General features: G+C 48.1%; 1 protein-coding gene across 2 annotated transcripts in view; it reads right to left on the reverse strand.

Moving 5' to 3' along the window:
* LOC146177471 (uncharacterized) overlaps nt 1-3,648 on the reverse strand; it is a 70,835-nt gene extending 67,187 nt beyond the window's left edge. For both annotated transcript variants that reach the window (XM_084580460.1, XM_084580459.1), the window contains exons 1-2: nt 2,849-3,648; nt 2,264-2,377 (exon numbers count right to left, since the gene is read on the reverse strand). In XM_084580460.1, coding sequence (XP_084436586.1) covers nt 2,264-2,377; nt 2,849-2,953 — 219 coding nt within the window. In that variant the 5' untranslated portion in view covers nt 2,954-3,648. The remainder of the gene's footprint in view (nt 1-2,263; nt 2,378-2,848) is intronic.
* Nucleotides 3,649-13,183: the final 9,535 nt, after the last annotated feature.

Here is a 13,183-nt window from a genome sequence, read left to right on the forward strand (position 1 = left end):
GTAGAAGACTGGAATGTGGTCATCTTCTGCGATGAGTTCACCTTCTCTTCTAGATGAGACCAACGGCGCCGCGTTTGGAGGCCATACAGCTGCAGGCATTTGCATTCTTTAGGCACTCGCTTAGGACAATCTGTTCATGAGCAAAACACGTTAATAATCTCCAAATCTTAATTTCTCACTCTCTGCCTCAATGTAGGTACGAGCCTGGCTACGTTTCTGCAATCCACAGTAGCGGTCGATACACAGTGAATGTTTGGGGAGCCATCAGCCAAGAGGGGTTCGGCCCCCTAATTCGGCTGCCACCATCGTTCACAGCTGAAACCTACTGTGAAGTTCTGGATGCTCACATGCTAGCATACGCGTTGGATGGACAATTTAGACGGCTGTTCTTACTTTCAGCATGACCTTAGCCCTGTGCATACCGCCAAAATGGTGCAAGACCTCCTCGAAGGACGTGCTGTGGCCTACTTCAGTGGCCTCCGAAAGGCACAGACATTAATGTGATAGAAAATGTGTGGGGCGCGATGAAGGACAGCATGGCCCACATGAATCTTGGAGCGGTCAATGCCGACGAGCTATGGCAGGCCATAGCCGGAGAGTGGAAGCGCCTTGGTGACAAAAAGGACTTTATAGACGCGCTCTACGAGTCCCTTCCGCGCCGGTTAAAAGCGCCCATCCGCGCCGATATGGGCATTCACGGGCTACTGGAAGCCATCTTAGCTAATGCCAACAATGGCTTTTTGGTGTTTGTTAGATTCTGTCCTTTTTTTTGTTAATGGGAAAAATAACCATAGCGTGATTTCTGTTAGGAATCTGCATAGTGCTTACTATAGTATTTTTCCGCATTTAACTCGCAGTTCCTACTTTTAATTAACATTGTCTGCTCATGAAGGAAGATAATAGCGCAAAGGAATACACACAGTCGAGAAAAAAAACGGAACAGGACACGCGCTGTTCTGTGTCGTTCTTTCTCGATTGTGCGTGCATTCCCTGTCCGCTATATCTTTCTTCAAGTTGCAATGCACCATCTAACCCATCTTCAAGTTTTTGTTGTCTCCTCATACGAACAAGACGTGCGATGAAATCTAAGAAGCTCGCACAAGGAAAACAGCGCCCCGCCGGGGTGACGCAGTGGTTACGGCGCTCGACTACTGTTCTCAAGGATGCGGGATCGAATCCCGGCCTCGGCGGTCGCTTTCCGATGGAGGCGAAAAGCAAGACGTCCGTGTGCTGTGCGATGTCAGTGCACGTTAAAGAACCCCAGGTGGTCGAAATTTCCGGAGGCCTCCATTACGGCGTCTCTCATAGTCTGAGTCGCTTTGGGACGTTAAACCCCACAAACCAACCAACCAGCAAGGAGAACAGCGAAGCGATATAGATACTGCAAATAATCAATGCATAAATATCTGCGAGCCTCAATGCTACTCTTGAGCTTTGAGTAAAAGCTTATATAGCGCATGAAATTACGTCCTGTATGTGTGAAGGAGGAACTAAGAAATACCCCACCTAAATTGATGAATAAATGAATTTTATTTCCGCTAGCTAACGGATCCATCATGCCTCATTCAAGATGTTTCTTTTAGTCAGGATATAAAGTGAAGCTCGAAAAGTTTCTCAAATCGCTAGAAATAAGATTTCGCACGCCCAGCTAACTAATGATGTGGCCAGCAGTCCGATTGTAACCTATCCGCAGAGCTCCCACAGAATGACGGAAAGCTTGGCTGTATCACTGATTGGATTCAGACACGGGTCCCAACACGCCAAAAACAATCGACCTGCGATTAAATATCACCGTGGCGAGCGCGCTACAGCAGCATCTCTGCACCGCCTAGCCCTCTTATCATTCCACTATAAGGCCCCGAGCGCTAGCATTTAGGAGCAGGGAGCGCTAATCTAGGTTCACTAGGGAACTGCTTCATCGATAGGAAACCAGCGCATGCGCAAGACGTGGCTCTAACCTTCCGCAGGCGCGCTTCGCCGGTGCCTGGCCACCTTCGTGGCGCTCCGAATTATTCTTTGAGCACCTGTACATCTGGCGTGGTGTGGTCAGAAAGTATAGGGCTATAGGGCGAGCCCAATCACTGGTGTTGTACGCTACCAGCGCCGGAGGGGCCCAAGCGCCACAGTGTGCAAATTTTAATCTTCGATGGCTAGGCTAGAGGCCTAGCCTGCCATATAAATTAGGATGGACTGCTGTAGTCTTCTCGAGCGGCTGCAAAGTCTCGAGCAGCTACAAAGTGGCGCGCACTGAGTTGGAGCTCACCGTTTTTGCCATCGGAGACATCAGGGCCAGGGCGGGCAGTCCCACGAACTGTACAGGCACAGCTTTCGATGCGTACAGCAGCGCCGCGCTGCTCACTGCGTACACCATCCTGTGCTGCGAATTCAATAGAGAACAAGAAATAGCAAGAGCTCACGCAGTGTTCATTTATGCAGACTAGAGTATTGGAGTATGCGGGTATGTGCCAATCTCTGAAATAAAAGCAACTGTTTGTGCAAGCAGTTATAGCAATGCTGCTCGTGAGACTAGAGCAACTTGGCTGGTGGTCACTGCGGCGTTGCTATAAGAGTTATACTGGAAGTTGATTAACTGTCGATAAGCAAGTACCTCTTCAGCGCAATGATGATGAAAGTGCAGGTTCTCGGAAATAATACGTAGTCCTTCGCTTCGGAAAGCGTTCAATGCTAAAGCTGCTCTTAAGGTACAGCACGCGAGCCTTCTCGAGATTTCAAGGCAACCAGGCCCTCGATGTTGAATGCCTGCGATGGTGCTAGAGTATGGTGGGATCTGAAAGCGCCCCAGGAGTGCGTTGCATCGAACACGTTTGCGTGCAGACACCATACTGACCTCGTAGTTCCCGTCAAGTAGCGGGGACAGGGCTAGCAGTGCAGAGGCGGCGAATAGTTGCGGGAAAAGGGCTCGCGTAGATCTGAGCAGGCGGGCTAGTCTCATCTTCTTCTTCTTCTGTCTTCTTTCCCCAACACTTCTTCTTCTTCAAGGTTAGCAAACATGTTTCTCAGTGCGTTGAAGGAAAGATGAGAAAAAGTTCGCGGAAGGGCCACACCAATTTGCGCAGAGGACAAGTATCGCGAAGAATCCTTTTGGTGTCACGAAAGGAAGTTTTATTCATTTAACGCCTTTTAACAACAGTCATTCATGTGTGGTCTCATTCTCATGAGCTTTCACTTGCACAGACAATGGTTTAAATAAACTGGCTGTTATTTTGTGCTCTCTTGTTTTACTTTCACTCCTGCACCTAAAATGTGTCGAAACAAGACACTACGAAACTTTGAGCCCTTCTCAGTCACTAATGATTCATTTCTGTGTGCGAGGGCATTCAGTTCGTACGCTGACCGTCACTTCTTCCAACAGAGTGACGCAGAGTGAGGCATGGAGGCCTGGAAACGACAGCGGAAAGATACCTTTAAAATTATTCCATAGTCCTTCAATGTGGCGACCCGCGAAACCTATGCGTCACTTCGGCAAGTAAACACTTAGTTCCGGTAATAGTACCTACACCTTAGTCTTTTGGCTAACTGTATATAGAAACTACGCAATATATTTGCCTAAATTATCTTACAGAACCAATTAAAAAACCGGGCCGCTGCGCGGGAGGAGATCGCTCCGAAGATGCTAGCTGGCTTGCCCTATTTGTTACTTTTATTCTTTCCTTTTTTATCGTTTCCGAGCAGACGCGTACAGGCGTTAGTAGTCGTCTCGTCGACAGGCGAGGAATGACGGTTGACGGATAGGTGAGGCATGACGGATGGAGACTGGAGAGGTGTATTGTTGGGTCGTGGAGCGGAGCCGGCGCGGAACAATTGACGTTGCGAAACAACGCTTAACAGCGAGACGCATGCGTTCCGCGTACGTTCTCGTTGTGCCGCATACCGCGGCTCGCTTCTTGGACCCATTCTGGAGAAGTCGCGCCAAGGTCGCTGCGGTTCATTTGCATTTCGTTGGAAGGGCGGCTGACAGATCGCACACCGGGAGTATACGCGCGAACGGGGCTTGTTGGAGAGAAAGGGTACCGATAGGCATGGGTGCCGGCTTAGGTATAAATTATCTGCGCCCCAATGGCGCGGCTCGGACGCCCTAAACCACTTCGTGCGTCTCTGAGTCGTTCCGTCCGGGACCCCTGTGAGCGGCGGCACCAAGGGTTCGCCGAATTGTTTTCGGGAAGCGGGAAGATGGCGCTGGCGTTAAGGTTCGCTTCCACATTGCCTGTAGAAGACAAGCGAACCCGCCGGAACAGTTCTTTTGACCCCCACATAGGTTACAGCGGAGACAGGGCCCGAGTGCTACCCTCTGTATCGTGGGTGAACGCGCGGGCTGTGTTTGTTTTGTTTTTTCCTCGCTTCTAATTTTAGAGAGTATCTGATTATAATCCTTACGAGGGGAACGAGCAGGTAACATGATAAAAAGCACGCGTGCCTGGCGATGAGAAATCATCGCATTGGTGCCGACGTTCTATTTGTTATTTTGAAATTTAATCTGTAGTTCTGACTGGCTTCGTGAATGTCCTATTTTGATTAACTAAAACCTGGCTCCGCAGGCTGGAAATGTGACTTAAACGCGTGTTGTGGCGCGAAAGGTGGGTCTAGGGTCAACTGCCAAACTCGCGGCCCTGCCAGAGTGAGCTTTGGTGACGCGAAATGTTGATTGGTCAGAGTGTTGTGAGACGAGCGTGGCACCAGTACCTCTCTGGTCTAGTGTAACTTACTAGTACGATCTGTGCAATAAATTGTCCCGATAGCGTGAAAATAGTTGTCCAGTCTTTTCCTGCAACTTGTCGCCGGGTCAACAAACCAGCGCCAGTTACATCAATCGATCGGTTGATCCCATCTTTATTCCAGCAAATCTATTTGAATTTTTTAAGAACGCTGTTTATTGCCTCAGGGCATATTGGAATATGTAAAAACGTTAAAGGGATATTAAATGAAAGTAAAAGGGTTGGCTGTTCTAATAAAGTTCAAGAGAGAGCGATGATACGGCCCTTGCGACCATGCAATGTATGAAGATGAGTTGTTTGGTGAAAGGCCCACTGACGCGTCAGGTGCCGCATTCTCGTCGACTTCAGTGCCGGGCAAACCCACAACAAGTGGTGAATATCTGCCTCATGATCTTGTGACTTGCAGACAGGACATCCTGGACCTTGATATAAATATCGATATTGAGGCCATGTTTGTGTCACAGCAGGTGTGAGGGCAACCCCGACCCGGATCCTCCATAGCGCAACCTCCTCAGCGCGGGTAAGACCGCTTGGGAGGGTTACCGCACACGGCGCCGGAGGTGCTCCTTTCTTGTGAGAAGCAGAGTGGCATCATCCATAGTGAGGAAGCGTGGTAATGATGAAGGTAGAGTCGCATGGCGGGTTGCAGAATCTGCAGAGGTTTGCGAAATGAGTAAGTCACGTGGGACCGACTCAATTCGAATGATTTGCGAAATGCGAGCCGCCATACGATGTATAATCAGGCATATTTCTCGAATGCGACTGACGCGTCGGAGCAGACGTATTGCTTGCAGGGCGCCGGTGCGGATGACAATTTTGGCTCTGGTAGTAAGGTTGTGACGGAGAGAGTGCGAAGCGAGTCTTGGACGGCAACCAGGTCAGCACAGAAAGAAGAAGGAGGTTCTGCAAATTGATATCTGGATGCGCTATTAGGCGCCGGCTTGCAAGGGCAATGAATTGCAGTCGTCGTTTCACATCCGTCAATGCTGGCATCTAGATATGCAATTATTGAGCCTTGGGGCAGCTTGGTGTCTTGCTCTGCGATACTTTCACAGAGAGATGATGCCCAATCAGATGTCGTTAGTCTGTGAAGGTCAATAGGTTTGTTTTCGCTCAGCTGAACAAATTTCCATGGAAGAAGAACTGGCGACGGCGGCGGCAACATGGTGTGCGATGTAGCATAGGCCTGGAGTGCTCGCGGAGAGTGTAAAGGGGTTGCCTTAAGGCTACGAGCATCACGGCGTTGCTGTACCAGTTCAGCTAATGTGTTGAGATGAGCGTTCTCTTGTAGCGCCACAACCGGTGTTATGCGGGGGAGACAAGTGATGGAATTCTCATGGCCTCTCTATTTACTGCTTCAGACGATCCCATTGAGTTCTTGTCAGAGCTGAAACTGTGCTTGATAAATGAGCCGTGGCTGCAGAACCACTTTCACCAAATGCCATGCGACGTGGGAGCGACCGCCACCGGATTTAGGAGCAATACGTCTCATTAGGCGGTTCCCGTTCCCGACTGATGAATGGATAACCCCAAAATTTTCAATGTCTCACTTTCGTGAAGGGGGATTCCAGATACTTGGAGACGGGTCGGCGTTGTCGCGAGTTTACGGCGACCCCAGCTGTTGGCGACCGACGTGAACATAGTTTTGCTCGTGGAAAGCTCTACGCCGGCAGATTTAACATAGTTGGCAGTAATATCTAAGGCTGATTGCAAGGCTGCCGCTTGAGTAAGCAGGTCATGGTGTGTACTCCACACCGTAATATCATCAGCATAGAGCACCAAAGTTTACCTCAGGGACATTATGTAAGCGCCATGCAAGAGGAATGAAGGCGATGTTAAACAGCGTTGGGACAGAACCGAGCCCTGGGGTACACCGCGAACAGGGACAAGTGATCCGATGGAATCGCCATTACGCCGCATCGCAAATCTTCTGTTTTCAAGGAAGGATTTACGAAACTGCGTACCCTAAGAAGGAAATGAAGCTTATATATCAATACAATTCAAAATGGCGTCGTGGCTAATGCTATCATACGCCTTTTCGGCATCCGTCGCGATTATGGTACGCACATTGCGGCTGCAGGCTGACGGCAGAACTTGCAAGGCCAAAACAGCCAGCCCATCTTCAGCGCCTACGGATGGAAGGAAGCCAATTTGTGCAGGGTGGTAGAAACCGCGGGCTCCAGTCATCAGCACAATCGTGTGGCTAACATTTTTTTCTGTCAGCTTGCACAGTGTTGTTGTTATAAAAAATGGGCCGAAAGTTGCCGAGGTCCGTCTGTGGCTTCCCTTGTTTTGGAGATGGGATCACAATGGCTGATTTCTAGGTCTCGGGTACAGAGCCGTCTAGCCATACCTTGTTAATGGTGTCCAGAAGTTGAGGGAGTACAGCGTTACTCAGGCTCTTGTACACTTCGTATGGAATGACATTCGGACCGGGTGATGTCTTCCGTTTGGCCTCATCTATTGCCGTAAGCAACTCAGGCATGGAGGAAGGACTGGCAATACAATCAGTGTCGTCTGCTGTTAAAGTCTGCCTATGAGTGTTAGAATCCCTACAGCGTTATAGATGCCAGTTAAGGGAGGCAACACATCATACCTTGGAAAAACCTTCCGTGCCGCTCCTATGGTAAAATCCTCCGGAGACAAGTTAGCTGTGAAGCATGCTGTAGTCGCTGCGTCGGGACGGCGGCGACCATTTTCCATTGCCTGGAAAGTTCGCAAGAGAGATGCATTTAATGAATTGACATTAAGCTGCTCACACCAAGTATACCACTGCCGTCGAGCTAGATCCCGTTCATACCTGCGAGATTTAGCTGTAATATGGTTCACCCTTGTGCGTGCCTGAGCTGATGTAGGGTCTCGTGAAGCTGCCAGCTCGGCTTGTCGGTTCACAGTCCACAAGTTGAGTAGACCAATGGCAGGAACCGGGCAATCGACATCTGTCTATGTGCTAGTTGTAGCCCTGTCTAACGCGCATTTTATGCGATGAAAAAGCAGTGGTGACGACTCCGCAGGTAGGTCTTTCAGAATAGTGCGTAAACTATCCCAGTTGGCCACAGTGCATTTAAAGCGTAACCGGCGGGCTCGTGATGGATGAACACCAGTGATGATTGGGTGGTGGTCACTCTCCCAGCAATCAGGTTCAATACACCACGGGGGAGTGCCAAGGCCAGACCACCACGTCAGACCAGGAGCATATGCGGCAGTGCTGCTGTTGCAAACAGTCCGTGTTGCTGTGCCGGGATTGTTCAGAAGAGTAAATAACGCATCAGCAAAGGCGTCCCACACACGCCTACCCCGAGGGCTTGAAGTAGGATACGGCCCCAGTCTTGGTGTGGAGCATTGAAATCTCCACCGAATAGAATCGGGCAATTGGGGTGTTTCCTACGCCCATTCAACAGCCAGCCCAGATTAATACGTGAGGGAAAGCCACCTGCTGGCCTGACGTAATAGGACACCACCACAACAATCGCCTTTGGCAGTTTAACAAAAACTGCAACAACCTTCCAGTATGAGTTGCCCCAGTTTTCCAGAGAGATGTAAACGTGAGGGAAACGTGTCTCTGCATACACCTTGTGCACACGACGGTCAGACCTCGATGGGAACGCGTAACCACAAAAGCCTGGAATTGCTGGCAAGGCATTGGTCTCCTGAAGTAGCAGGGCCCGCACCTTAAGCTTGTGCAAACGAAGGCGGGTTTTGAGATCCCCCACTTTAGTGGAGATGCCTCTGCAGTTCCATTGAAGCACACCAGAAAAGCTTGTAGAAGCAATCCTTCGTTAGGCGTCCAAGCGTTGCAAGAGAACAGATGTCAGGTTGGACAGCTCTGTCACCATGAAACGGAGCAAGGATGCTGTAAAATTATCTGAGATTGCAGAAGACACTCTGGGAATAGCACTGAGTGATGCAGCTGGGCGGGACATAGCGGGTGGTGATTAAGCATTTCCATTTGCGGTGTTGATCCTTCAGCTGCGTGCAAGCAGTTCACGATGTTGTCGAAGCTTAGCAACCTCTGCCAAGAGGCGTGCAATCTGGTTATCCACTTCTGTAATGTCGTCGTTGGGAGGTTCCGGCATGCTACGCTGTTTTTGGGCTGCTGGCGTCGGCGGTCCTTACGCATTTTGTCGCTATTTGTCTGCTGTTCAGCGATTTCATGCAGCTCTCCAAATTCTGGCCACTGGTCATCATCCCATTGGAGAGCGTCAAACCGGTTGCAAGTAAGCACAGGTGCTGTATTTACATTCTGAGACCATTGCTTAGAATAGGCACGCCGAATATTTTGTGTTGCCTTCTGTTTTGTTGGGCACGTTGGAGAGGTTATATCATGGTCGTCAGCCTTGCAGAGACCACATCGGTAGGCTCGTGCGCCCCTGAACGCTGCTTCTGATTGAGATGAGAAAGGGCAGGATATACGCATGTAGTCAGGGCGGAGGCAACTGTAGCAGTAGACTGCACTGGGTTTGTATAGGCGAAGCCGCAAAATGCAACCGTAATAGTACAAGCAGGCTAGTAGCGTCGGTGGGCCTTGCAGGGTGACCATGCAAAAGCGCCCCTTTCTCATGCAACGTGCCTGAATCACTCGGTGTTTGGGACAGTATAATTCAGGCTGAAGGGCGGCCCGGTCCTCCTTAATGTCAACATTATAGACAATGCAACATTGTACGTCTAAAAACCTCAACCAAGTACACCTGTACTGGCACCGATATCTCACTGGTAACTGTAATACACCGTAACGTTTGCAGACGTTCTACAGCAGCCAAAGTCGGGAGCCACACAGCAATGGTGTTGGATTTCTTTCTGGACGTAAAGCCGCGAAAGCCTTTCGTTTCGAGACATGCATCCAGATTCGCCCGAACAATCATGTTTGGTATATTTGTGAGGCTCTTAGTTGCCAAGGATTTGATTGTTACTTTGTAGCTCGCCGAGTTTGAGGTAGCCAGAACAGCGTAATCAATCGTTAAGCAATCGGGGAGACGTGGAAGCGTGTCCTTGCTCCTTGGAAGGTATATCTGTGTAGCTCGTGACATTGTAACGCTTCGCACTGGAACTACTCACCTCCTTTTACAAACGTTAGTTCGGAGCACCACACACTGCCTATACACAGTGCAAGTACTTATTTCGAAGACATCCACACCCTTAGTGAGTGAACCAGCATCTGTGAAATTTTTAACAACAGCCATCTCCTAAACATTGGCGAATATGATCTCCATGTACAGCCTCGTCCACTTCTAGCTATAACACGGTCACTGCTTTCAAGGTGTCATTGCATCCGACCCGGCCACGCAGTAATCTAAAGTGGCTGGCCATGTGAAGCAGCGCATCCGTGCCTCTGTGTGCTTGCATCGCTTTGCATCGATATCTGCCTGCTTCAGATACAATTTTGTTTTAAAAGCAGTGACCGTGTTCTAGCTAGAAGTGGACGACCCTGTACGTCGACCACAAGAACTGGCATGCTGTTTTGCCGTACGCCACGTTTGCATATAACACCGCAGTTAAAGGAGAGAGAAAGAAAAAAAACATTTATTGCTCTAAAAATTTCTGATTTTAGCGGCGGGCCGATGTCTTCATATCTTCGGCCTCTTCACAAGGTTGGCGCCCCTATTCCAGGGCACCGCTGAGTCTTGCTGCTCCGCAGGCGTGCCGCACCAGTGCCCTTTGGGCCGTGAGGTCGCTGCTGGTCAGCAGACCTTCCCATTGTTCTGCTAAGTTAAAGGAACAACCGGCTACACGCCTTTCAACCTTATTCGTGGATGGGAAGGGACTACAACGTTAGATACGGTGCTCCTCGCGGATGGTACGCCCACTTCCATCTCCTACGGCGAAGAATTTGCCAAGCTTGCCGAGAAAGCCCGCCGACTGCACTCGCAGGCTTCTCATTCGTGAGCAACAAAGTGGTGATGCCCAAAAATACAACCTCCGTCACCGGGACGTCGAATATTATCGAGGTGACTAGGTCTGAGTATAGCCCCCCCCCTCTTGCAAAGATGTCACTCCGAAAAATTCTTATGTTGTCTTTCTGACCCCTATATAGTCCTTCGTCATGCTAGTGCCGTGTGTTACGAAGTCTTCATGAAAAAACTGCCCGCTCGTGCCGTCGTGTTCCTCAGTCTGATATCGTGCATGTCCGCCCATTGAAACCTTATCACTCGAGTGAAGTGCAGTGTTCGTGCGTGCCGCTCTTTTGCTGCCTTGTACATTGTTTGTTCCTTCGTGACCTTTTTTCCCTTCATTTTGGAATCGGGACGATTATTCTTTTGCGGACGGGGTAATGCCACTTGTCGAAGTATGACCCCTCGTTGAAAGAGGAAAAGACCGTAATGCGCGCTGGTAATCGCAGGGTACCTAACGGGCTGTTTCATATGTTATTTGAGCAACAGCAGCAACAACAACATAACGGGCTATTGCTGCTGCTGTTTTCACCCGTAACAATATACACAACCTAATTTACCAAATTCTAGTTGCCCCTATAATCGAAAAATTCGTCTTCGCGTTTAACCATAATAGAATTTGCTTTTTATCCGGCACAACATTCGCCAAAGCAATTCTGAAGTCTTAAGGTTGGTCCTAAAATAAATTTTAGTTCATGTCTTTCTGCTTTTGTCAAGCCTGATTGCGTTTCCTGTACTTTGTGCAGTATTTTCAGCCTGTTTTGTATATATAATTCAATGTCTGCACTTCTTTATAATTCATTGCCGTAATACTGTCACTCATGCACTGTTGTACTATGTGCTAGGGAACGTAGGCGTTGTCAGCCCTTACTGTCATAATTATTAACTTGTCTTTATCTCCGAAAAAAAAAATTAAACTGAAACGCGACACCCCATTCGTCTATAAGGCACAAGAAGGCAACTGTTCGAAATATTCACATTTCATCCTTGAAATAATGAAGGTAGTACAAGAGCATAGGCTGAAATTTGAAACCTGGTCGAGCAGCTCTATACTCGCGAACAAATTTCCAGGCACGAAAGGGATAGCGACTGGCTTTCATCCCGCCCCGAGAAGAATAAGTTATCTTAGCTCTGCCGCCAATCCCGGCCCCGCACTCTATCTCCAAATCCCCTTCACCCCACGTCACCCCTGCACCGAACACTGCACACCAGGCGAAAGGAACAATGGCTTGTCTCATTCCCTTCATGCACTATACTCCTGTCATCGTAGTTTCACACCCAGAAAAGTTGGCAGTTGTAACCAGATTTGCTCAACACAACTCACGCCTAAAGTCACCCTATCGACAGTTTTCGCTAAAAAATCCCTCTTGCGGCCGCCGGGCGAAGTATACATTTTATGAATTAATTCTCCGTCGCATATTTTCTTACAAAATTTGTTCCCCTTGCTGATGATATCACGAGCAGTCGGTTGTGTGTTCGTATTACTCTGTGAGCACTGACAATCCGAGAAACTGAAATAATGTATGTAGAGTATCTACTAGGCGCTTTCACGGCCCAAGCTTTTATGGAACGAAATTATAGCAACAGCTTTCTATCCGAACCGTCAATAATGTTTTGAGCAACCGCCCAGTAGCATAGTGATAAGCAGCAGCGACTTGCAATGACAATTTATCCTGACAAGAGAAAAAAAATCACAGAATTGAAAAAACGCATATGTTGAAAAAAAAATAATAATAATACTTTTTTATAGAATAGCGTAATATATACTGTCGCGGCGAGGACAAGTTACGGGCAACGAGGCGTTGAATATGTGCCTTCTTTTTAAATTACAATAAATTAACGCTGGCACAGAGACATATGAACGGAAGTGTCCAGGGATACTAAATTAAAAAATACTTGATTGAGTAATGCTTACTTGCCTGATATTAGAAGTGTTTGTATTTTACTTTCACTCTTGCGATATAAGGCCCTGACTTTAACAGCAGAATTGGTGATTTTTATAGTCTGGCTATATACTACTTTTCCTACCCAGCCAATACGCATCTTTTGTGCTATTTGCTATTACTATTGCTGTATTTTAGCGTACATTAGCTTCTGTCATTAATTTTCACGGGACTGAATTGCATGGGGCTTGTTGTAGAGACTGCGCTCTTACAATGTTTTAGATCAGCTAATCTGTATCTTTTATGGTAATAATAAGCCTTACGTACGTGGGAAACTAAGACTAGGATGAACGTCCTTAGCTGCGTTTAGTTCCTTAATGCAGATGAACTATACCCATATGCAGTAATAACTGCATTCCTTATTTTTATGCTTCCTTGTTCCCTTGTTATTTTTACTGGCCTGTTCGTGCCTGATTAGAGTTGTGAATTCATTATAGTGGATTGTCTCCTTCTTTAGTATTTTAAACCTTGATTGTGTCTTTACTGTTAATTACAATTAATACTGATCCCGTCGCTGACACTGCGACTGAAGTTTTTCTTGTCATAAGCCTTTCGTACTAGTTGTAATCCGTAATAATGTAATTAACACATGTGATATAGCCTTTTTTTCTTCGATTGC

The sequence above is a fragment of the Amblyomma maculatum genome, chromosome 10 (genome assembly GCF_055883805.1).
Source record: "Amblyomma maculatum isolate TAMU_Amacu chromosome 10, ASM5588380v1, whole genome shotgun sequence".
Taxonomy (NCBI): domain Eukaryota; kingdom Metazoa; phylum Arthropoda; class Arachnida; order Ixodida; family Ixodidae; genus Amblyomma; species Amblyomma maculatum.